Source organism: Crotalus tigris, unplaced genomic scaffold, assembly GCF_016545835.1.
Source record: "Crotalus tigris isolate CLP2741 ecotype Arizona unplaced genomic scaffold, ASM1654583v1 scf7180000017753.6788120, whole genome shotgun sequence".
Lineage (NCBI taxonomy): Eukaryota > Metazoa > Chordata > Lepidosauria > Squamata > Viperidae > Crotalus > Crotalus tigris.
In genome coordinates this window covers 3,042,705-3,068,309 of record NW_024096615.1, presented here as the reverse complement: position 1 = coordinate 3,068,309, position 25,605 = coordinate 3,042,705, and the positions used below count along the sequence as shown (strand labels likewise).

Below are 25,605 nucleotides of genomic sequence, written 5' to 3'. Positions count from 1 at the left end.
CAAAATCATCCTGTTCATCATCTGATATCATAAAAATATCAATGACATCTTGTGGTACATTTGTAAGGCAGTCATCATATGGATCGAATTCCGTATCAGATGGTGTGGTCTCAGCTTCAGCTTCATCTTCATCTTGCCACAAGTAGTCATCCTCCATACCATCTAATGAATTTGATATGCCACACTTCTTGTAAGACTTGATTACTGTTTCTGCATCAATATCATTCCAGGCTTTCATGACAAACTTGCACAAAACATCCAACTGTGGAGCACGCATGTTTCCTCCTTTTGTGAATGACTTTTCGCCGCTAACCATCCATTCATTCCACTGTTCTCGAATGCGATCTTTAAATGGCTTGTTTAGGCACACATCCAGTGGCTGTACCAACGATGTCAATCCTGCAGGAATAACTGCCGCATCTGTGTTTATTCTTGCAAGCCTTTGCTTGGTGCTGGGAGTTAAATGAGCCCTGAACATATCCCACACCAGTAGACTACGTTTTTGAAGAAGTCCACCTGGTCGCCTGCTCCATACATTATCAAGCCATAGCTTTACCCCTTCTTCATCCATCCAGCCTTTTTCATTCACATGTACAAAACAACCAACAGGGAACTTGAGTTTCGGCATTGTTTTTCTTTTAAAAATAATCATTGGTCTCAGTTTGGCACCATCAGCTGTGCATCCTAGTACCACTGTAAAATTGGACTTCTCATGTCCTGTTGTTTTAATTAAAATTGTTTTTTCACCTTTTTGATGGACAGTTTTATTTCCAACCATATCAAAATTCATTGGAGTTTCATCCATATTTCCAATACTACTTAATGCATAGCCATGTTTAATGCGCTGTTGTATTACGTATCGATGGAAACTAATTACTTTGCTATCAAGATCTGCAGGTAATTTGTGTGCCATTTTTGTCTTTTGCCTCAGTACCATATTATGCCTTTTCAAGAATCTAGTACACCAAGATACTGTGGCCTTAAATCTGTTGCTGTGATCTGGGTTAGATTTGGCCCACTGAAGTGCAGACAAACATATTTTATTTCGTGTCACTACATAACCATTTTGGTGATGCTCATTCACCATGTCTGCTACATGTTTTTCAAGTTCTGGCCAATGTGGGGTGCCTCTTCTTAATGCACACTTACCCCTTGCCATACTCTTTAACGCGCACACACACACACACACCTCCTTTCTCCCTCCAATCCTTCCTTCCCACCCCGATTTCCAGCTCGGAAAATGCAAAGCGTGTGTGTGCATGCGCGTGGCCTCCTTTCCCTCTTCCCTCTCCCTCCAATCCTTCCCAGCTCAGAAAGCAGCGAGAAGCGTGCGCACACACGCACAACACACACACGCCTCCTTTCCCTCCTCCCTCTCCCTCCAATCCTTCCCTCCCACCCTGATCTCCAGCTCGGAAAGTGCGAAGCAGCGAGGAGACAGATTGAGACCCACAGGCATTTACCAGCCTGTGACTTCAAGTTAGCAAAAAGCAGCTGCAAACCACACGCCTGCTAGAGGTGAGCCGCGGGGACGGATTGCTGAAACAAACAGCTTAGAGTTTAATTGCTCTCCCCACTGCCACTCTACCAATCAAGGACTCTTTTTGAGTGAGGGGGGGGGAGAAAAAACTTGATGAGTAATATACCAAACCACATGTGTAAAGGAATAAAATAGAATACCCGTATTTTCCGGCGTATAAAACGACTCGGCGTATAAGACGACCCCCAACTTTTAAGGTTTTTGTGGCTTAGAAAGTCATCTTATACGCCGGAAAATACGGTATATATTGTAAAATTAAGATTTATTCAATTATTTTTATATTCCTGAATTACAAGGCATTTGTTTAAGATAGACAAATAATTTTATTAGAAGGTTTAAGATCAGTTTGGTTTAGGCAGGAATTTATTAAATATTCATACATTTATAATGAAATGTTTAATTTTTGCTAGTAAAGCTCTGTTTGCATGGTGCAGCTATGTAAACAATGTTTCAGCTATGGTTCACAATATTAAATAATTATTTATGGGTCAATAAACTTTGTGTAAATTAAACAAGTAAAACTGGCATGTATAAATTGAGCTAAACATTATACTTTAAGCTAAATTTCAATGCTAGGTTCTAAACCTAAAACAGATAACATACTGTATTGCTTTGTTAAAAGGTGATTTGTACAGGATACATTGGTATATCCTGCTTGGTTAAATAGCAGTACATAAAAGCTGATTCTGATGAGTAAATTAATCTCACCCTACTTTGATCTCAGATTAATAAATCGCCCAATATATTCTTCTAATAACAAAAAGTGAATGTTTTCACAATCAGAAGAATGTTATTTCTAAGATCAACTAAATAAAATTATACCATGCTTTCTACTAAGAATCTTAGTAGAAAGTTCAAATCTACATTTGTAGCTTCTTTGCTTAATATGATATGGATTTGTTTATTGAGCCTATCTTAAGTAGGCTCAAGTTCCATCAGCATCCAAGTGATATAATTTTCTACTGGCTTTTGCTGAATTTTATTTCTATTTAGTTAGTGAGATCAATTCTTTAACTCAGTTTCTAATAACTGGCTTTCTGTCATTAGAATAGAATAGAGCTGGAAGGGACCTTGGAGGCCTTCTAGCTGAGCCCCCTGCTCAAGCAGAACCTATACCGTTTCAGACAAGTGACTGTCTAGCCTCTTTTAAAAAATCTCCAGTGATGAAACGCCCACAATTTCTGGGGGCATTTGTTTACATAATTTATAAATTTGGTTTATTTCCATATTCTGTGTATAGCTCAGAACACTGAAATGTAATATAGTATGTTCTAGCTGCTTTCAGTTAAAACTTTCACAGTCCCTTTCACTGGTCATTAGTTAACTAAGGCAAACTGAGGGACAGATTGATGTGTTCAGAAGCATATCTGTATGTTTATCCATTTTTATGGGTTTAAACAACAAACATATACCATGTTTCTTTCCATTCTTATGAATACAGGAAGTATTGCCTTCAAATCACCCATCTGTTTAAACAGAGGAAACTTACTTTTTGTTACTTTAGGATTAAATAATCTTACACCTAACCATGGGTAAACAACACCTGAATTTACAAGACCAAAATTGTTCTGTATATTACATGTGGAAAGTACACTTGAACTGTAATAGATAATCCTGCTGTCCATGTGGCAGTCAATCATTTTATCAAGTATGATATGTGAATGTAACCAACCTTGTGCAATTCTGGGAAGAATCCTTTCAAGTAGCCTAGTCTCAAATTGTAACAGTAATATATAACAAAGTGATGTTGGATAAAGTTCAGCAATTGCAATTGAATTGCAATTATGAGCTTGCTTACTCTTCTACCCTACAATTATGGGAAGTATCATCTTGTTTGAATTACTGTACTATTTGTGAAATGATGAATTACACAATTCTTATATTTTGAAAACACTTGTGTTGCCTTCACTAGAACCATTTCTAAAAATAATATCCCATAGTGTACTGGAAATTACAGAAACTCCAGAAGAGAATAAGAATATATATTTTCCATTACTATTAAAGACAACTATTGTTTATACAACTGTACAAAGTTTTCAAGAAAATGCAAATTTTGATACAACTCTGAACAAGTTTAATTATACAGGCTATTTGAACTTACAAAACTATTAAGCTAAACAACTAGCTTAATGGAACTGTTCAAACAATGGTTTCCAATCAAATTTATATAGCTACTCTAATTAAAGGCAACACATATGTAAATTTTATATAAATACAGGTGCACGTTACTATTTTATATACATTCATCAATATCAATAAAATTACCAAATGGTCATACTCAAATAGCAACCTGTTTCAATAATTGGAGCAGCTCTTTTTGTTAAGGATTTTCAAAATATGGCTGACATGAATTGAACTTTGTATAGTCAATATATTTTCCAAACAGAACCAACTCAGTAAATAATATTGTATGTTTTGCAATTAATTCAATTTTATGAAGAGATTAAATGCAAGATGAACAAATATAGATCATTAGCATCGATGAATCAGGTAGCCTTTATATATGAGCAACCCATAATTTATCTTACGTTTCTTCAAATTCTTGACTCGCAGAATCATATTCTGCAATGAAGTGTTTAAGTTCTTCGACACATCGCTCACCAATCTCATGCAAATTTTGTCTCAAAGAAAACTGAATGGTTTTTTCTAATGCAGGGTCTTTTTCGATCAGCATCTTCACCACAGCACCAAAAGTTTCACAATCCTGTCGATATACCTAAAAAATGAGTTTTAGAAATGCATGCAATGAAATACATTACTCTATAGTTATCTACCCCAAACTGAACTATAGCTAGATTTACAGATCTTATAAAAATGGTCTTACATTTCCATTTCTTGGAATGAAGAAAAATGAGTTTAGGAGAAGCAGTGGCAGAACCTGGGAATGGAAATAAAAGAGGGAACAGCCTAGATTCGCCACATAGCCACAAGCAGACTAAGTCCAACTGCCCCTTGAACTCTGTTGACACTCAACTAACTCCAAGCAGGTACTAACCATTAGTTGAGAAGATTCCTGTGCATAGGCTTTTTAGTAATAAATCAGTTTAATTGGACCTTCACATGTGGACCTGGTTTTCGTGCCTGTTATTATGCATGTTTTCTGAGATTTGAAAACAAGTGTTAAGATATTTAAAATTTAATACCTGGAGCAGTGAAGTGTTGAACAATGAGTATTAACACACACTTATAGCTAATTGGTTAAAGAGAGCTGGCTACTGCATGAGGGAATCTGAGCTGTAATTTGTTACTGTGAGAGTTTTCTTGTTTCCTGCTTTTTGCCCTTTGTGCCCTATATGCTCTCTGTGATTTACCTGATGGGAGGAATAAGAAGATTAAAGATTCCAGCAGGAGAAAGAAAGCACAGAGATCAAAGAAAACAGATTTCTGTGGTGTAGGTGAACAAAAAACAACAACAAAGACATTGGTTATTGGACAGTTGGGCTAGTGAGCATATTATAAATAACCCATAACTTTTTTCCTGTCTGAGACCTGCTGCCTAGGAATATATAAGCCTGGCAAATGGTAATCATTCTTTTGTACAAGGGCAAGGAACGGTATATATACCATATATTGGTAAATTGATAAGATTTATATGTACCAGATTTAGATCACAATTTGCTGAGTGTGTCTTGCTTAGACAATGAAAGGTATGAGGTAATTTTTGCAAAGGGTACATGCAAGGTCATAAAGAATAACAGGGTGTGTGCACAAGGTTTGAAATTGAACAATTTATATATTTTGAACCACAAGGAAACTGGTGGCAGTGCACAATCTTTTCTAATGAATCAAAGCATAATGGGTGTGCACATTTATTGCACAGAAGGCTGGGTCATGAAGCTTTAAAGTATTGCGGAAAACACCTGACTTGGGTGTAGGTTTAAATGTAAAAGATTGTGATAACTATTATATTGTGCTATTTGCAAGGAAGTCAAATCAAAAGTATACCATCAGCAAAAGAAGTTAAAGGAAATCTGACAGGATTTTTCAGTTAGTGCATGCTGATTAAATTGGCCCTCTACTCCCATCAATGGGAGAGACCAAATTTGCTTTGATAACTGTTAATGATTTCTCTAGATATGGGTTTTGTTATTTACTAAAAAGCAAAACAAGTGTTTCAACAATTTAAGCAGTGGGTAGTATTTATAGAGAGGAGGTATAAACAAAATGTATGTCAGCTACAAACAGACAGAAGAATAGAATTCACGTCTAACATGTTTCAGCAGTGGCTGAGAAAGAAAGGTATAACCCATAGAAGAACCAATCTCTACACTTCAGCAGAGAATGGAGTTGCTGAATACAGGAATGATATGTTACAAACTATGAATGATGCACTGCTAGCAGATGCAGGAATGAATAAGCTATATTGGGGAGAGGCAACTTTAACTGCCAATTATTTGGTCAGTAGAGTTCAGCAATTAATCAAGCTCCATATTACATGTTGTATGGAAGACAACATCTTTGGAACATTTAAGAATCTTTGGCCGCAGTGCACGGGTGCACAATCCCAAAAGAGTTAAAAAGAAAGGACAGCTCAATAACAGATGTCCTTTCCTAAAGACATCTACCCATCCTATCAGATCATATAAGGTGAACTTGCTCTGAATCCCTTCCTTTAACCATTGCCATTTTATGGGAGTTAAGCAGCTTGCCTTTTCCATGGCCATCCCTGCCTTGTAGAACACTCTTCCCCCTGAAATTTGGCAGGCCTCTACCCTCCTAATCTTCTGAATTGCACTGAACTACTGGTTTTCCCTCAAGTGCTGGGATAGGATGATGTGATTGCATGTTGGAAACTTGACTTGGTGCCAGGGGTCAATTGTAGTCGTAAGTTGAGGACTACCTGTATTGTATAGTTCAATTGTGTATAACTGAGACTAACAAAGAAACTATTGTAGTTGTGCTGGAATCAAGTACTGCTTTTCCACAACTATCTCACTAAAATGAAATTATATGCAACCCTATTGTTGTTGTTAGTTGCAAAGTCGTGTCTGACCCATCGCGACCCCATGGATGATAATGTTCCTCCAGGCCTTCCTGTTCTCTACCATCTTCTGGAATCCATTTAAGCTCACGCCTACTGCTTCAGTGACTCCATCCAGCCACCTCATTCTCTGTCATCCCCTTCTTCTATTGCCCTCAATCTTTCCCAGCATTAGGCTCTTCTCCAGTGAGTCCTTCCTTCTCATTAGGTGGCCAAAGTACTTGAGTTTTAACTTCAGGATCTGGCCTTCTAAAGAGCAGTCAGGGTTGATCTCCTCTGGGACTGAGTACCAATACTTTGGTAAAACTCTACCACTATATTCATCTAAGCATGACTACCTCAAGAAATTGGTCACTGGATTTCCACAACATTTAAAGGATCTGGTCCTCCGAATATAAGCCAAAAAATTTACGATGGCATAAATCATAGTTAGATATGACTCTTTTAACGTCTTTAACTGTTTGTAAAATATAAAAAGACAAAAATAAACATCTAAAAATACAACAAAGAATAATTCACTTTTCACTATAGAAAGGACCCCACCCTTCAATAATTACAATAAAAGTAACAAGCTATCTGAAAGCTGTTTCCTAAACCCCTTCCATAGTAAAATTGTTCTCTGCAAAAACAGGAAGGGTGCAAGTTTATCTTAAAAACTGTTTGCTTAGTATTATTTGCTAGCTAGAAACGCATTGCTAATTCTGGTTTTCTGTTTATAGGTCACACAGGAAGGAATTTTAATTTAGACACATGTAAATGAGATGGTGGATTTCACTGTATAGTCTTGGAAATATATCCCATTTTTACTGGAGACAGAAATGTATGTTTTAAAAGATTCATTCCAAAATTCTAAGAAAAATCTACAAACTGCATTTTCTTCTTAGAAAAAAAGCTATGTGGCAAAGCAATTCAACTATCAGACTAACAAAAAAGGAATAAAATACAAATGAGTAGTTATTCAAAATTTGTAATGAGTAGTTTAACCTATATTTCTTAATTTTACACAGTTGCAAAGGTATTTACTAGAGAAACTGCTGGCAAAACTTGACAGGTGTATTTAACACATTATAAAAACAGCACATTGTAGAAACAGCACAAAATATTTAAATATGAATTGAATATGTATGAAACTTTTCAAGGAGTTTTTTTAAATAGCTAAAAGCAGTTTGTTACTCTGCTAAGGATTTATATGTATGGGATGCAAGATAGACATCATTACAGATAGCTTGATCCTACTTGGAAGGATTATTATGATATATTCCTTCTTACAGTTCCTTAGTGCTAACCATTATACAAGCTTTTTAAGCTTAATTTAACCAGCTAGCCATGATTCATACCCAGTCTCTAAATCAGAATTAGAAATTTCCACATAATAGAATGCTATGGTTTACCCAATGCTAAGGTTTATCCAAACAGGAAAATAAAAGTTCATGAGAATATAAAAAGGAAGAAAGCAAAGATTAAAAAGACAGCAAAGAGTTGATTAGTAACTGCTCTAGTTCAGCAAGGCAATGAATCATACGTTTCCTCTACAATAGGCATGTCAAACTCGCGACGTCACGTGACATCACGCAACGTATCGGAGCTTTTTCGCTATTGCTGGCTATAGGGTAGGCGCGGCTCCGGTAGGCGCGGCTCCCGTGGGCCAGCAGTTTGACACCCCTGCTCTACAATAAGAAGCATCCATGAATAGATATACTGTATACTCTCTCTAAAATGTAATCTTGGCATTCAATTATTCTAATTCTACTTATGGAACTGCATTTTACAAAGAAACAAAATGATATCAAAGCACTTGTTTAAACATTAAGTGTATTTTATTTTTCTCTTTCCTTACTATTTTTATCTAAAATGTTTTTCCCTATTCCTTCAATATGTTACTTTCTTTTCTAAGCTTTTTTTTAATATGCTGCTCTTTAGACATGCTGGCCATGCTGCAAGATGTAGTTTCAATACATCTAAAAAACAGCATATTGGGAAAGAGTCAGAATAATCATTTTTATTACAGCCTAAAACAGATGTGGGTCCAAGTAGTTGTTGCTATAGTTTCATAAAAAGGATTAAACGTACTAGACCAGTGGTTCTCAACCTGTGGGTCGGGACCCCATTTGGGGTCGAACGACCATTTCACGTGGGTCGCCAAACAACGCAGTCCGCCATTTTTTCCCCCTTCTCCTTAGCTGTGCTACTCCCTTTTATTCTATTGGCTTTTGAAAGCCAATAGAATAGACTCTCTTGAATAGAGTCTAATTCTATTGGCTTTCAAAAGCCAATAGGAATTGTCCAGGCTGTCTCTGCCCTGCTGAGCCCGCCAAAAGTCCCATTCTGCAAACGGTGCTGCACCAGTTGAGTAGTCCTCGACTTACGACCGGTTGGGGGTCGCGGCACTAAAAAGGTTGAGAACCACTGTACTAGACCTATACTAGCATCTATAAAGCTGAGGTGGCATAGTGGTTAGAATGCAGTACTGCAGCTACTTCTGCTGATTGCTGGCTGCCAGCAGTTCGAGTCTCACCCGCTCAAGGTTGACTCAATTTTCCATCCTTCCAAGGTGAGTAAAATGAGGACCCAGATTATTGGGGGTAATGTGCCGACTCTGTAAATCACTTAGAGAGGGCTGTAAAGTACTATGAAGCGGTATATAAGTCTAAGCACTACTGCTACTGCTAGCAAGAGCACCTGCTTCCAGTCTCAGCTTAATTTTAAACTCCTGTTAGCATGCTGTGCTGTTAAAAGCATAATTCTATTCTTCAGGAAATTTACTCTACTTTCTCAGTAACAAATACTGAAATTAAAAACAGTGTAAGATGATTTAAATATGGAAGGTGATTAAAAATTTAAATAGAGATGTGAAGAAATGTATTTTGCTATAAGCATTTTCTCCATTGCCCCACAAAGGTTAATAGATGTTCACAAACAGTAACACCGGAGATAGTCATTTACTTTATCCATAAGAAAATCATTATTGAATAGCATTCCAAAATATAGTCATGACAAATTTGCAAATTATAGTGAAAATACCTTATACTTCCAAAATTGAAGTCTAATTTAGATAGTGAAACAAGCTAACCTCACTAAGCATTCCTTTATATTGTCAATCCAATGAGTGATAACAAAAAACAGCAAAAGCAATTAAATCCTTTTTGTACTAAAAGAAAGTGCCAGATTTATTTTAGAAATTTAGATCATTGTAATAAATTTGCTATTTATTTCACCTTATACTATGTTGTGTAAATCAGTTAAAACTTTTAGTAAAATTGCACAGCAAAGTTAATTTGGAGGAAAAAAACCCCTCACAAATATTCATAAAAGGCAGTCAAAGTGTGGCTTACTTGTTCAATTTCCTTTGTCTTTGCAGCAATTGCCTTTGAGCGACTAACATGATGGTTGTCTTCAAATAATTCATTGCTGTCAGTTATACTGGCACCTGCTTTTTCATGGTGTTCTATATATAATGGGTCTGAGGATGTGGCCTTTAAAAATGAAGAATAATTTCATGTGGCTAAAACCCATTATATGAAATATTGTTAAATTAAATAATTGCCATTAGTTATCTGCATTCTTTTATTTCAAGCAATCTTCACAGTTCACATTAGGAAAACAATCAAATTTATTGTACTTATGAAATCTGTAAGTATACTTACATTAAACCAATATCAAAATATATTACAAATCATTGGGTAAAACAATAGATATTTCAGATCTGATGTGCTGTGATAGCAACCAGATGTATTACACCGGAAAGTTTGGCCTAGTGATTAAAACACCAGTCTAGAAACTGGAACACCAGGAGTTCTAATCTATAGCTATAAAAGCTAACTGAGTGATCTTACACCAGTCACCCTCTTATCTTATATATCTTTATATATTTATCTTATATAAGCCCAACTCACAGGGCTTTTCTGTGGAGAAAACAGGAGGAAAAAGTATTAGCTATGTTTGCCGTCATGAGTTATTTATAAAAACAATAAAGACAGGATATAAATAAACAAATTTTAAGATATCACCTTTCAGATTTTAAACATGCATAAAGCAATGAGTACCAATTAAGTGAAATCTAATTATATTGAAGAAGGCATATAGTTTTAGTAATATAGTTACTGTGGAAGAAGACTGAGAAATTCAAAAAGAACATTAAGTCCATATTTCCAAATATTTTCAACAAAAGCTGTGCAATCCTGACTGCCTAATTCTTCAGGCACATTTTTTTCCTTTTTGGAGAAGAGCTTTGCATTTTGGTGACAAGCTAGATCTTGAACTAGCTGTGAATTTCTTTTAAACTTTCTGAGGATCAAATTTTAAATAAATGCCAAAAAGCATAATCATACACCAAAGAAACATTTTACTCAGATAATTAAGCAAGATTCTTTAAAAAAATTATAGGAGATCATTTTTTATTTGTAAGGATAAGAAGCGTATCAGATTTGAAAAGCTAGGCATCTGTATTACATTGGGGATAAAAATAGAAGAAAATACACTCAGCATCAAAGATACTATTCCACCTTGGGATTGGAATCTCAGTCATAAGTCAGTCTGGTCATAAAGCAAGATGTCATGTGATTGTACCAACCTATGATGGCAATCATGGTGCTCACTGTTGCAACCATTAACCAAGATCATGGATCATTAACTGAGTACCTACTCAAATCCAAGCCTCAGTATGGCAAGGGACTGCTTCCAATTCTCCCATCTGCTGATCTTCCCTCACATCTGACTTTTGGCCAACCTGTACCCTGCTTTATGGAGCAGCAAGCAGGCCCAGGACTGTACAGCTTGCTCAGCGGCCTTCTCTCCCAGTTCCCTACACTAATCTTTCACCTTTTGCACCCAGCTACCAAAGAAGAAATGCCTTATTGCCTTTGCTATCTTCTTTTTAGACTCTTTTTGCTGTCTCCTTTTTGGACCCAACTTTTCCCACAGTTGTCTTTTGCATTATATATGAGCTTGAATTGCTCCTGTAGTTGTAAGCATGAGTGAGTTGCCAAGAATCCAAGATTTTACCATGTGCCCTGTCATGTAATCAAAATCTGGGAGCTTGGCAACTTATTCATACTTACAAACGGCTGCAATATCCTATGATCACCCCTTGCAATCTTCCCTGTTGGACTTCTGCAGAAAAATCAGTGGGGAAACTGGCAGGGAAGGTTGCAAATTAAGAGTAATTTCCACTCACTCATTCTGCCCCAGCCCTTCTGCACTCATAGCAACCACACATAATTTTGTGCACTCTCCCTGACCTGCACCACACCTCCATGCATCCCTTCCAACCCTCACCACTTGTGCATTTCCTCAGACTCGTTCTACCTACATCACCTCTTCCACTCTCCATGCCCTTCATTGTGCCTTTCCTACATCTACACACATCCTCTTGTTCCCTTCTGTATTCAGCAGCAGCCACTTATCTGCCTGGCGCATGGAAATGCAAGGATTGCCATTGCTAAGTGATCACATTTTATGACTACATCACTTAGCAATAGAAATTGTGGTCCCAATTGCTATTGTAAATTAAGTATTACCTGTATCTATTAAACAAACATGCATGGTTGATTAACCTGGAAAATACATTATCCAATTAACTAAAACTAGGACTTTCAAATCTGCCATCCGGGTTGTGTGGGAGAAAAAGACTGCTTGTTCAGCTCATGCATGACAGTTTGTCTCAGAACAGGTAGTACAAGAATTAACTAATTTCTGATACCACTATTTACTGTTGCGGTGAATGGCTACTTTCTTACTTTTAACTTCATAAATTCGTTAAAGCCTATATTTTTTATATTTAATTGCTATTTAATTTTTCTTCATTAGTGTCTCAACTGAAGGTAATACTCAATAAATCTCATAAACTGAATTCTATTGTATCTTTAGGAATATATAACTATTTTTTGAATTTTGTGCATCACACCAACATGGTACATTCCCTGAAAATGTGTAATATTTATTTTTTTAAAAGTTAAGATGGAAGAAATTCTGGCCAAGTGTAATCAATAAATATTGGTTTCACAGAAGTGATCCAAAATTCTATATTACTAAACTATCTAGTTCATACTATATCAAGGGTGATAATTAATTTTTCCAAGAGAAAATAATGAGAAATTGGGACTGTTATAAAGGGCTGCCACTGCTCCCCCCACCCTGCCCTGCTCCTACTCCTGCCCTGTTCTCCACTGCCAATGCCCCACCCCCAGAGGTAGTAAGTGGGACTGCCTGCAGGCCAGCTATGGCCCACAGAGTATAAAATGCCCAGGTCTGGACTACAGACTTGCACAAGTTAAGTTGATAACTATAGAATTATCAAATTTAGTAATATGGTGAGGTTAGCAATTAGGAAACATCATCCATTCAACATATATAACTCATTATTTTTCTGTTCAACTTATTTCACATGATTGCAAGCCTAGTACTGAAGGAACCGATCTACAAAAGGAAAGGCAGGATATAAATGAGTGAATAAAATAAATGATCATGGACAAAAGTTTATTAGTGTTATTTTTACTCACATCATACTCTGAAATTTCAGGTATACTGCTTGTCTCTACTTTCTCTGCTTTTTCAGCTGCCCATCGGGTTGCAGTCTCTGCAAGCTCCTTTTCTGATAATCTGCTGCTTTTCTCCAAAGTCTGATAAACAAAAAATCTCAGAGTGTAAATGAAATTGTACATGTAATCTGCAAGTTACAAGCGGTCACTTAGCATCCGTTCGAAGTTATGAGACAAGCGCTCCCTAATATTTATGAACAAGCCCAAAATTACGAATGTTGCAGCACTACGGAACAACTGCAGAGGCTCTGTAATATTCACCCTATTCCCCCCCACTCCCACAACTGCTCTCCCTCCCTTCCTGCCATGCCAAATTCACTTACCTTGCAAAGATCTGTCTCCTCTCTGCCGTGGTTTCTTTCCCTTTGAGGGAGAGAATTGGCTTAGAAATGCTTTTCGCGCTGACAATGGAAGTTTCTGGGGTCCATGATCTCACATGAGTTCAAACATCCATTCTCTGCAAAAGAGATCATGGCCACCGGAAGCTTCCATTCTCTGGAGAAAAAGTGTTTGCTTCATTTTCATGCCTATGGGACAAAGCATGTATAAGGACCCACTTCAAAACCTTTTCCCAAGAAAGCAGAACTCTTGGAACGGAATCATCCCAAAAGGAACTTTTATTAGGAGAAGTTGACAGCAGGCATAGAAGGCAGGATCTGAGGGTTTCCCACTCAAATCAATAGGTTAAAGGAGCAAAAAGCAAACCCCATCCCAATAGTTCATCTGGTCAGTTCAAATGGGCCAATCCCCAGGTGTTAAGTCTGCTGTGGGAATGAGGTTGAAAAGACTCCATTCCCAAGGCTGTGAAAACGTTGTTGGGTATTCGCATCTTCTCTTCTGCAGCGAGAGATAAGCCAGATGGCCGGAGGCACATTCATTTCTCACCCCAGGTTGGCATCAAGGGGAGAACAGTTCAAAGAGCAAGCAGATAGAGGAAGCGGAGAGGATACAATGTAGCAGCTAAGTGAAAGGAAAAGGTACATAACAATTCCCCAAAGGCTCCCCCCTCCTCCCCCCAGGAGTATGGCAGAACCCACGGAAGGGAAAAGAAAAGACCCAACTGGTAAAAGTCCTCCTCACCAAAGAAATGGGTTCTGACATGCCACCCCCCTTAAAAGAAAGAGAGGTCCACCTGTAAAAAGACAAAAGGGAGATAAACAGAGCAATTAGTCTGGTTTATCAGGGTACATAGCATAGAATTCACTAAGCAGCCTAGGGGCTCTAATATGGTGTTTAAGGACTCATTCGTTCTGGGATGGAGGCAAATGCTTCCAAGCTACTAAATAGTGTGTGGACCCATGATGTTTCCTAGAGTCCAAATTGTCTTTGATTTGAAGGTGCTGCTCCCCTTCTACCATGATTGGAGGAGGAGGAGGGGTTGCAGCTGGCCTTAAAGGCGAGATCAGTTCATGCTTTAAGAGGCTGCAGAGAAATACCGGGTGAACCTGTCTAAGTGTCTTAACTGTTATTGGATTGATTTTCCTTTTAATGGGGAAAGGTCCTACAAATTTTGATCCCGGTTTCTTAGAGGGTTGCAGGGATTTCAGGTATTTAGTAGACAAGTATACTTTTTCCCCTACTTGGAATGGTTTGGGCTCAGTTCGTTTTTATCTGCTTGGAACTTATATGCTTCCCTAGCCTCATCTAAAGCTTTTCTCACAACTGGCCAGGTGTTTTGGAGTTGTGTGATCCACTCTTTCAAGGAGGGGATGGTCAGTTCAGTGGAGGGTAGTTCAGGCATAGGATTAAAACTCTGTCCTGTTGCTACTTGGAACGGAGTGTAGCCGGCGCTGGAATGTACTGCGTTGTTATAGGAGACTTCTGCGAACGGAAGCAGGTCGGTCCAATTGTCTTGTTGGTAGTTTATAAAGCATCTTAAGTACTGCTCCAGTACTGAGTTCAAACATTCAGTCCCACCATTCGTTTGAGGATGATGACTAGATGACAGTCCCTGGGTGGTCCCCAAAAATTCTAGAAACACCTTCCAAAACTCCAAAGTGAATTGCACCCCCATCGGATATAAACCATTGTGGGGCTCCATGTAGTCGATAAATGTGCTGCACGAATAACTTTGCTAAGGTTTTGGCGGTGGGGATTTTCTGGCATGGGATAAAATGTACTTGTGTTCTGACCCAGCTCCCCAAACACAACAAACACGCCAATATTCTCTAACGTTCCTTTATTTCAGGAGCGCCAGCAGTTTCACACAGTCTCCAAACAATGGTGCTCGCTCCCTTTTCCCCTGTAGGGGTCTCCCAATACCCAGAGTTACTCTCAGTCTCACCATACTTGCAGCCAAAAGTCCTTCAAGCAATCTGGCTATTGTTTAACAACACCCACGCTCAGAAGGCACTCTGACTTCCAGCGCCACAGGATCTGCAGGAAAAACTCTGGCAAAATTCCAAGAAGTATCAGGAGTTCCAAACACAAGTGGCTGACCAGCAGGAAGACGAATAATTTTCTGCCACACCTATTCGTCTCCACCCCTGCCTTTTATGCACAACTGAGGGTGGGGCTATGTTAGCAGCGATGACTCTTCCGAACGGAAAACCACCCCATAGCCTCTCAGGGTTCTCCTCAGCTTCCGCCATGCCCACACATTAATTACTGGCCCCATGTGATCCTCCTCTCCTGACTTACTTGCCTCAAGGCATGGAGGTCTCAACCTTTCCATCTGAGGGCTGGTGGATGGCCCAGGCTCCACCTCTGACCCTGGCTGTGACAGCTCCATTCCCTCATCGGAGCTTTCAGATGGCCCTGACACTGAGCCCAGCACCCATTCCTGTGCTTCCTCATCTGAATCGGTTGCTGAGTTTTTTGGCGGCCGACAGGCCACAACAACTTGTTTAGAGAATAAGTCCATAATGACCCAAATCACTGTATTGTATTTTCCCCACTTTCTGGTAATTCCACAATAAGGTTCATAGAAATCTCCCTCCAGGGTGTTGACGGGGTGGCTCTTCCCCTGTCTCCTTTTGCTACTGCTCATATTGGGCAGCTAGCTACATAGCTTTCAATGTCCTTTTTTATCGATCCCACCAAAATTGCTGTTTTACTAAATGGAGGGTTTTCACGCATCCAAAATGCCTGGTGGATTTGGAGTCTTTGGCTTTTTGGAATGTAGAATTTCTCTCTCACCCATGGCAGTTCATCGTTCATTGTGTATAAGTTTTTGTGGCTTAGAAATCATTAGTCTTTTTCTAGTGCTTTCCTGAATTCCACTCCAGCTTGACTTATTAGAGTCTTTGGGGTTTTGGCTTGCGCTCGAGTGGTGACTGGTGCTGGTAACTGCTTTGATGCCATGAGTGGATCTGTTATCTCTGTTTTGGTAATGTTGTATTGCGGTAATTGTGACAATGCGTCCGCTAGGAAATCCCCTCCCCCCCGGTAAATGTTTTATAGTGAAATTAAACTGGTGAAAATGCTGGGACCATCTCGTCTGTTTGAGAGATAGTTTCCTGGGCATTTTTAGGGGTTCCAGATTCTTATGGTCAATCCGTACCCAGAAATGTCGCCAGATTAAGAGAGCCCACCTGATGGCATAAGCCTCCTTTCCCCAAACCTCCCACCTTTGTTCTGTCTCTGTGAGTTTCCTCAATGTGTATGTACAAGTTGTAATTTCCCTTCATTATTTTCCTGAAGCAGTACTGCCCCCCTGCTACATCACTAGCATCAGCTTGAATTATGAAAGGTTTCTCAGTATAGGGGTGTTTTAAGACTGGTTCAGCTGAGAATAACCTTTTTAATTTCTCAAAGGCGGCTTGGAATTCTACAGTCCATTTTAAAGGTTGGCTGGGCTTCAGTTTCCCCTCCTTAGTCTTTAGTAGATTTTTGATGGGCAATGCAATTTGTGCAAAAGAGGGGATGAACTGGCAGTAAAAGTTTGCAAACCTGAGGAAGCTTTGCAGTTGTCTCCTGGTGCAGGACAGAGTCCATTCTAACACAGCCCGGACTTTTCTGGGGTCCATCTCTATGCCGTTTGATGAGATGTGATATTCAAGGTAATCGATTCTATCTTTGTGGAACTCACACTTAGATAACTTGGCATACAAGCGGGTTGCCTGCAACTTGTTCAGCACTACTCTGACCAATTTTATACATTCATCCTTAGTCTCAGTGAATATCAGGATATCGTCCAGGTAGATAAGCACCCCCTTATAGAGGTGTTCCTGGAGCACCTCGTTTATCAGCTGCATGAATACTGTGGGTGCTCCCTGAAGCCCAAACAGCAGGACCCTGAATTGGAAACAACCTAAGGGGCAGTTGAATGCGGTTTTCCATTCATCCCATTCTTTAATTCTAACTCTATAAAATGCCTCCAACTTTGAAAAAATCTTCCTTAGACAAATGTGCCAGCATGTCCGGGGGTGCCCTTGCTGGAGATTTTCCCCAGGATCATCTCAGATGCCGTTGTCTTCTGGCCCGATCGATCTCAGCCTCCTCGGCCAGGATGTACCAGTCGTGGAGCAGGTCAGAGAAGCCCCAGGGAATGCAGGCATAATACAGGTCGCCGTTAAGCCCATCTTTGAAATGTCCCACCAGAACTTCTTGCCAATTAAATTTGCTGGCACGAGCTCAGAAGTCCTCTGTGTATTCTGCCATGGGGCGCTGGCCTTGCCTGACAGTTTTTATGCACTCTCTGGCCTTCCAATCAGCTAAGGGATCCTCAAATCGTCTCCTGAGGCTGCCATGAAATGGTTAAAATTCCACAATTCTGGAGCATCTGAATTGTGGAGATTCACCATTTACTTGGCCGCCGCCCCATCTAGTACCATGGTCATGATCCTCACTCGCCTGTGGTCACTGGGGATGTCTCCTCCATATTCCTCCATGTAGCTCAGGACCTGAGCTAAGAAGAACCCCAATTTTTGAGATTCTCCACTGTACTTTACCCCCAGTTACGGGAACTTGCAACTGGCACAGTGACCTCTCCTTCTCCTAGGTTGGTGTCCATCCCTGTCAACTGGTGCGGCTCGGGTGGGGGTGGCTACTGCTGTGGTGGCGGCTGCAGTCTCCGAAGTGCTGGTGGAGGGACCTGGGTTTGCTGCCTCGATTCCGACACCACCTGCGTCCTCAGTTGGACTTGGGTTTGCTATGCCACAACACGGATCAGCTGTCTCTTCCTTGAGGGAGTCGAAAGCAACTCTCAGCATATCGATGGCTTGCTCTAGGAACTGGATGAAGTGGGCTGGTCTTTCGTCCTGGTCTTCGCTGAGATGGAGCGATATCTCCATCTCCAATTTCCAGCCTGATTGGTGACTGCCACATTTGAGGGTCACCTTCCTTGCCTTCTGCTCCCAGTCCTCCTTCTTCCCAAGCCCATCGACCACCTTGGTTTATCTCGGTGCTCAGCAACCACAACTTCATTGGAGGAGCTAGAGGAATGCGAGCTGCATCTGCCTGGGTCAGCTTGGAGGGAAATCTCCCCCCCCCCAACGGTGGTTTGCTCCTTCTCTGTACCTAATTCAGACATAGTTTGCACGGTCACCGTGGTAAGGATCTTCCTTCCAGGCTGACCGACTTCTGCAGATCCTGCCTAATTAAGGACCCGCTTTTGGAATGGAATCATCCCAAAAGAAACTTTTATTAGGAGAAGTTGACAGCAGGCATAGAAGGCAGGATCTAAGGGCTCAAATCAATAGGTTAAAGGAGCAAAAAGCAAACCCACCCCAATAGTTCATCCGGTCAGTTCAAACAGGCCAATTCCCAGGTGTTAAGTCCGCTGTGGGAACGAGGCTGATAAGGAGTATGGCAGAACCCGCAGAAGGAAAAGAAAAGACCCAACTAGTAAAAGTCCCCCCCCCCAAAGAAATGGGTTCTGACAGAATGGAATTGGCTGGGCGCAGGAATGAATGCCGTCCCTAGCTCAAGTGCACTGCTCACTCGCGTGCACTGACCTTACATTAAGGGCAGGAATGAAGCCTTCAACTGAGTGGGCTGAGCGGGGAGGTATCACAGGGCCAGGCCCCTTGCACTCGAATCCAGCCTACTGGAACTCGCCACGGCAGAGGAGGAACGAGACCCCGTTCTCCAGCAGAACCCACTGCCATTTGAGCAAGGAGGACAAGTAGGAGAAGAATGGTGAAGCCTTGTGCCAGCTGGCCAGGCAGGTAGTAGGTCAGGTGGGGTGCTGGCTGGCTGAGGAGGGAGGATCATGGCTGCTCAGGTGGCCTCTGCTGCCAGCAGCTTGGATGCCCCGGTTCCATCCGAGCTGAAGAAAGCGAAGGTATAGCAATGGGACTGCTCTCAAACAGTAAGGCCCGGGTGCACTGCTTGCTCGAATGTGCCGACCTTAAAAATGAAGCCTTCAGCTGATCAGGGAGGCATCACAGGGCCAGGCCCCTCACACCCATGTCCAGCCCGCCAAAACTCACCGTGCCAGGGAGGAATGAGACTTCATTGTCTCACAAAGCCCACCACTGCTTGAGCAGGGAGGACAAGGAGGAGAAGAGCGGTGAATTCCAGCGGGCTGGACATGAGTAAGAGGAGCTTTGCCCCATAGGCATGCAAATGAAGCAAACACTTTCCTCCCGGAGATTGGAAGCTTCCAGAGGCCATGATCTCTTCTGCAGAAAATGGGTGCTTGAAGTTGTGTGAGATCATGGATCCCAGAAGCTAGCACTGTTGGCACGAAAAGCATTTCCAAGCCGACTCTCCTCTCCCTCAAAGGGAAAGAAACTGCGGCAAAGAGACAGAACTTTGCAAAGTGAGTCCGGCACGGCAGGTAGGGAGGGGGAAGTATGAGGTATCTTAATGGGTCTGGGAGCCTTCAGGGCCTGTTCCATCACTAGGCCCCCCCATGGCCTTCCCCACCATGGGATACCTCATGTGCATTTAATGAGCACAGCATTCGATTAGCAAATGCGTGGTGAAAGCAAGGAATGACCGCGTCCAAGGTACGAGATTCACTCCTAATGAGTGTTCGAGTTATGAATGGAATGGACAGGTTCCATTACATTTGTAACTTGTGGACTACATGTGTACAATAAGATAGAAACATTTTAGTGAACAATTTAAGAAATCTTAAGCAGACTCAAATGTCTTACTGTGGCAAAAGCTATGTACTGGATAAAGAATGTTTAAATTCTTCTACTAACAGAACTCACCCAATAATAAATCTTCTGCAGAGAACTGAGAAACTTTCCAAAATAAACTAAAGACGTAGGTGTACCAAGAAGAGACTAACTGAAAACCCTGTTGCACTCCAGCTTAATGTAAGCCTTTAAAATATAAGCACAAAATCAAGGGAGAAGCGTGTAGCAAAAATATTCCCCATTCAAATTATTTTTATTGCTAAAGATTTAGCAATTTATATGATAAACTTACTTTTGTAGGTGACAGTGCTGTAGCTCCTGAAGGAGATACATCTCGTGAAGTCTTCAAAGTCTGAGTTGAAGATCTTTCTTTATGTAAAGAGGATACAAAAATATGAGTAGAAAAACATTTTAGCTGTGGTACTAAGGCTATGGTTAGGCTGAAAATACATTATAAAACAACTAAAATTCTGTGCATTAAATATAGATTAGACTAGTGGCTCTCAAACATTTTGGTCTGAGAAGCTCTTTAACATTCATAAAAATGATTGTGGTTCATCTTTTAAATGATTGTGTTTATGTGGGTTATATCTATCAATATCTGTTGTATTAGAAATTAAAAATGTTAAACGTTAAAAATATTTGACTTTGCAGACCCCTTGAAAGGTTTTGGGAAATCACCAGATTATCCAGACCACACTTCAAGAACTAGGTTGGACCAATATTTTTCAACCTATAATATGCATATCTGTGGTATGATGCAAAAATAAGGGGTTTTTTATATTTTTTATTTTCCTAGTATAATTACTAGGAAATGGGAATTTTCCTGATAATTAAGATTTGTCTCCCTTTCACTTTGTGACCAGCATGAAGTTTGATATATCAGGCACTTTCTATATTGCATCGACTGAAGAGCTTGAAGAATCTGTACCTTTTGGACTTCCGGTTTTGCCTGGTAGTGCACGGTTGCAGGATTGCAAAAACTCCACTTCCCGCAGCTATTTTTGCCCTGCCAGGGGATCCTAAATGGGTCTAAAGCTGCCCCGAAGAGGCAATGAAGAAAGAGGAGTGCCCCAGTGATTCGGGAACGATGGCAGTCATCCCATTTGATCAGGAAATTCATTCTAACCCAACAGGAGAAAGGCTGGCCCCACCTTGGTAACCAGCCCAAGCTACTTGCAGCCGAAGTCCATAAATACTCACCAGAACATTGGTAAACAGCATGCTGAAACTGGGTGAGAAATTTGATCTTCTCTCTCCTATTATATATCCTGAACTTTTGGAAAAGATACTCTAAGAAGCAAAAAAGCCTTTCGAAAGTGAAAAGGAGGGGGAGCTTTGCCCCACCCTCCCATGGAAGGAAGCGGTAAATTAAACTATTAAGGGGGACAAAAACATAATGTTGCTGACATCTAGTGGTGGAAGAAAATATAACTTTAGCTGCGTTGTTATAAATATTGGCAGGATGTCGAGAAAGAGATAACCTACTTCTTTGATCTTTAAAAAGAGCTAAACAAAACATTCTGGGTCAGCCACAATAAGCAAAGATTATAATCGAAAAATATAACTGACCTTCCTGGATGATAAACACCTATTGACTGTGATTTTTAAAGCTGTTTTCAGAGAAAGAAAAAAAATTGAATTCCTGCTATCATGGAATCTCAAGAACTTGCAAAAAGAATTTGTCAAGAAAAACCAAATACTTTCCAAAAGGAAATGCCCGCTATGTCGCAACTAATCCAAACCACAATGAAATTAAAAACAACTTTGATGACATAAATGGACATATCTTTACGTTAATCTCACAACTTAAGAATTTTCAGAAAATAAAAGAATCTACCAATGGAAGGCACTGTGATTTAACACAGATGGAGGAAAACACACAAGACGTGACTGAAGCACCAGAACTGGAAGAGATAGCCCACACCCCAGAATCACAAAACAAAGCTGAAGATAAGAAGAAAAGCCTGACAAAATGGATTACAGAGATACAAAAAAAAACTACAGTAGTGGCCAAAATTGTGGAAACCTTTTGGAAAAAGTGTACATTTAAGGTTTGATGGCTAATAACACCACTTTTTTGGGAGTAGTACCATAAAATTATATATCAATGGAAAGATAATTTAATAAGGAATGTAATGCAACAAAGGTTGTTCAATTATCTGTATTCTATGAAAGGTTATAGCCAAATAACCAGAAAAAGGAAGCACAACTTGCTTAGGTTGATAGCTTTCCTTCATCTGATTGTAGCCAATGAGCATTAGTGTTTAGAGAGCCAATCAGGTGCCATCTTGTTTTGGCAATGAGCCAATCAGATCACAGTAGGATTCAGTTATTGATGTCATGTATTGAAGCTGGGAGGAGGACATTTGTCAGTGTGTTATGTGATCGCTATCAAGTTGGTTGGGTTTTTTTGTGTTCTTTCATTTAGTGAGCTTGTAAAGCGTAATAAAATTAAAGTAATGGTGTAAAGAATTGACTGATTGCCCAGAAAGCATTGTAAAATAGTATTATTAAGTGAACAAGGCTACAGTTATAAAGAAATTAGAAGAAAAATTGATGGAAATTTAACCAAAGGTAGCATTTTTAAGTTTTTGAAGAGGTATAAGGCAATTTAGTCACTACAAAACCACACTGGTAAAGGCAGGAAAAGGTGCACAACAGCAAGTGATGATAGAAGAATTAAGAGACTGTGCCTACGTGATAGAAGAAAATCATCTGGGTGTATACAAGATGAAATGGCACAATGCAATGTGAAGTTGAGTGCAAGGACTATTTGACCTTAACCCAATTGAAAATCTATGGAGCCGATTAAAGAAACTTGTTAGTCAGAAGCAACCCAGCAATAAAACCCAGTTAATAGAAGCAATCATTTAATCTTGGTTTCACATTATAACAGCTGCAGAACTAAAGGACTTGGTTCACTCCATGGGAAGACGTTGTAAGGCCGTAATTCATACTAAAGGTTACCCAACTAAGTATTAACAGACATGATGATAATTTTTGTATATCTTGTTTTTTCTACGTGTTTCACTTTTCTTCTTTATAACTGCTATTCTAATAGCAAATTCTTCATAAAAGTTATTGCATTACATTCTTGATTAAATTATCTCTCCATTGATATATAATTTTATGATACTACTCCAAAAAAAGTGGTGTTATTAGCCATCAAACCTCAAATGTACACTTTTCCCAAAAGGCTTCCACAATTTTGGTCACTACTGTATGACTTGAGAGACAAAAAAAGATAAAAGAAATCAATATCCTACCTGATTTGTCTCTCCCATCTTTAACAACATCCACAAGAAAATGGCAAGACTTTTTAACTACGTGGAATAGATGGATGAGAAAAAGCCGTTTGGCGAAAGAAAAAGACTAAAATCAGATTCAGGGGATTAGAAGATTGGACCTATCAGAAGTAATTTTTAAAGGTTAAGCATTTGTTTGAATATGGTTAAAATATAAAATGGTCTGCTCAACTAGTAATTATTGAATGGAATAGAGTTAAAAGACATATATGTATGTATGTATCTATGTATGTATGTGTGTGTGTGTGTGTATGTATATGTATATAAACATACATACATACATACATACATATATATATATATACATACATACATACATATGTAGGTCTTTGGTTGTTCGGGTTTTCTCCCGTGTAAAATTGGAAGTGTCTTGGCGACGTTTCGACGAAGTCCCATTCGTCATCTTCAGGCTGGTGTTTTCAGCTTCGTACTTCGAGGAGCAATGTGTGGTCTTAGCTGTTTCTTCCTTTTAACTGCCAGTGGGGGTATGAACTGATTGGGTGGGAGCTTGGCTGTGTTCTGATTGGGTGGAGGTGTGTTCTGATTGGTTAGGGGCTTGGCTGTGCTCTGATTGGCTGGGGGTTGGCTGTGCCCTGATTGGCTGGGGGAGTGTTCTGTTTGGGTGGGGGCTTTGTTGTGCTCAGGTTAGTCTGAGTTGCAGGGGGGGTTAAGATGGTGGGCTGCCTTGCTATTTTTGGGCTTCGCGTTCATGGTTGTGCCTCATCTTCATGGTGGGTGTCAGTTTGCTTCATGTATGGATTGGAGGGGTTTATAGTGGCTAATGATGCAGCTGTGGTCTGGCTTCTGGTCGTGCCTCATCATCGGTGTGGCTTTGGGTTTGCTTTTTGCGTGGATGTGTGGTGGTGACATCCTATGTGGTTTTTGTGAGTGTGGGTCTGGTGTCATTTTTTGTGTTAGGGAGTCGTTTGTCAATAAAGGCGGGTTTCCAAATGGCTAGTAGGCGGGAGGTATCATCTTGTTTGTTCATGCTGTGTGGGCGTTTTTCTATCTCGATGGCTTCTCTGATTATTCTGTTATTAAAATGTTCAGTTTTGGCGATAGTTCTGGTATTTTTAAAGTCAATTTCATGTCCTGTGGCTTTAAGGTTTTGGACCAGAGAAGATGTTGGTTCTTCTTTTTTGACTGAGTTCTTATGTTCTTCAATGCATGCACTTATTCTTCTGTTGGTTTGTCCGATGTATGTGTTGGGACAAGCAGTGCATGGGATTTCATATACTCCTTGATTTTCTAACTCAATTTTATCTTTGGGGTTTCTTAGGATGGTGGATATTTTTCTGTTTGGGCAGAATGCTGTTTTGATGTTGTGTTTATGGAGGATCTTGCTGATTCTGTCTGTGGTGCCTTTTATGTATGGGAGGAGGGCTTTGCCGTTTTCTTGTTCTCTGTCTTGGATTTTAGTGGGGGTTTCTTTTTGGATTAGGTTTGTAATCTTATTTCTTTGGAATCCATTTGATGTTAGTACATTGGTGAGAGTGTGTAGTTCGGTTTTTAGGTGTTGTTCGTCAGCTAAGTGTTTTGTTCTGGAGATGAGTGTCTTGGCTACGGAGTTGATCTGTGCTGGGTGGTGGTGTGAGAGAGCGTGCAACAAAGCCCCCACCCAAACAGAACACTCCCCCGGCCAATCAGAGCACAGCCAACCCCCAGCCAATCAGAGCACAGCCAAGCGCCTAACCAATCAGAACACACCTCCACCCAATCAGAACACAGCCAAGCTCCCACCCAATCAGTTCATACCCCTACTGGCAGTTAAAAGGAAGAAACAGCTAAGACCACACATTGCTCCTCGAAGCATGAAGCTGAAAACAGCTGAAGATGACGAATGGGACTTCACTGAAACGTCGCCAAGACACTTCCAATTTTACGCGGGAGAAAACCCGAATAACCAAAGACCTATATACAAACACGCGCGAAAACCTCAGAATATATATATACATATATATATATATATAGTTACATTTCACATATATATATATATATATACATATATATATACAGTTACATATCACATATATATATGTATATATATATTATGATATGTGAAATGTAACTGTCTTATCAGATGCAATTTTTAAAGATTAAGTATTTGTTTGAATATGATTAAAATATAGCATGGACTACTTAATTAGTAAATATCAAATGGAATAGAGTTAAAAATGAAAAAATGGGGGATATAAATGAATTTTAG

At 39.9% G+C, this 25,605-nt stretch overlaps 2 protein-coding genes across 6 annotated transcripts in view; one reads left to right on the top strand and one right to left on the bottom strand.

Moving 5' to 3' along the window:
* Nucleotides 1-25,605, top strand: part of PRICKLE1 (prickle planar cell polarity protein 1) — a 317,824-nt gene that overhangs the window by 288,846 nt on the left and 3,373 nt on the right. The window lies entirely within an intron of this gene.
* Nucleotides 1,882-25,605, bottom strand: part of PPHLN1 (periphilin 1) — a 97,798-nt gene continuing 74,074 nt past the window's right edge. For all 5 annotated transcript variants that reach the window (XM_039340696.1, XM_039340699.1, XM_039340698.1 and 2 more), the window contains 4 exons: nucleotides 20,384-20,460; nucleotides 13,019-13,138; nucleotides 9,854-9,994; nucleotides 1,882-4,256 (listed from right to left, as the gene is read on the bottom strand). In XM_039340696.1, the coding sequence (XP_039196630.1) occupies nucleotides 4,065-4,256; nucleotides 9,854-9,994; nucleotides 13,019-13,138; nucleotides 20,384-20,460 (530 nt within the window). In that variant the 3' untranslated portion in view covers nucleotides 1,882-4,064. The remainder of the gene's footprint in view (nucleotides 4,257-9,853; nucleotides 9,995-13,018; nucleotides 13,139-20,383; nucleotides 20,461-25,605) is intronic.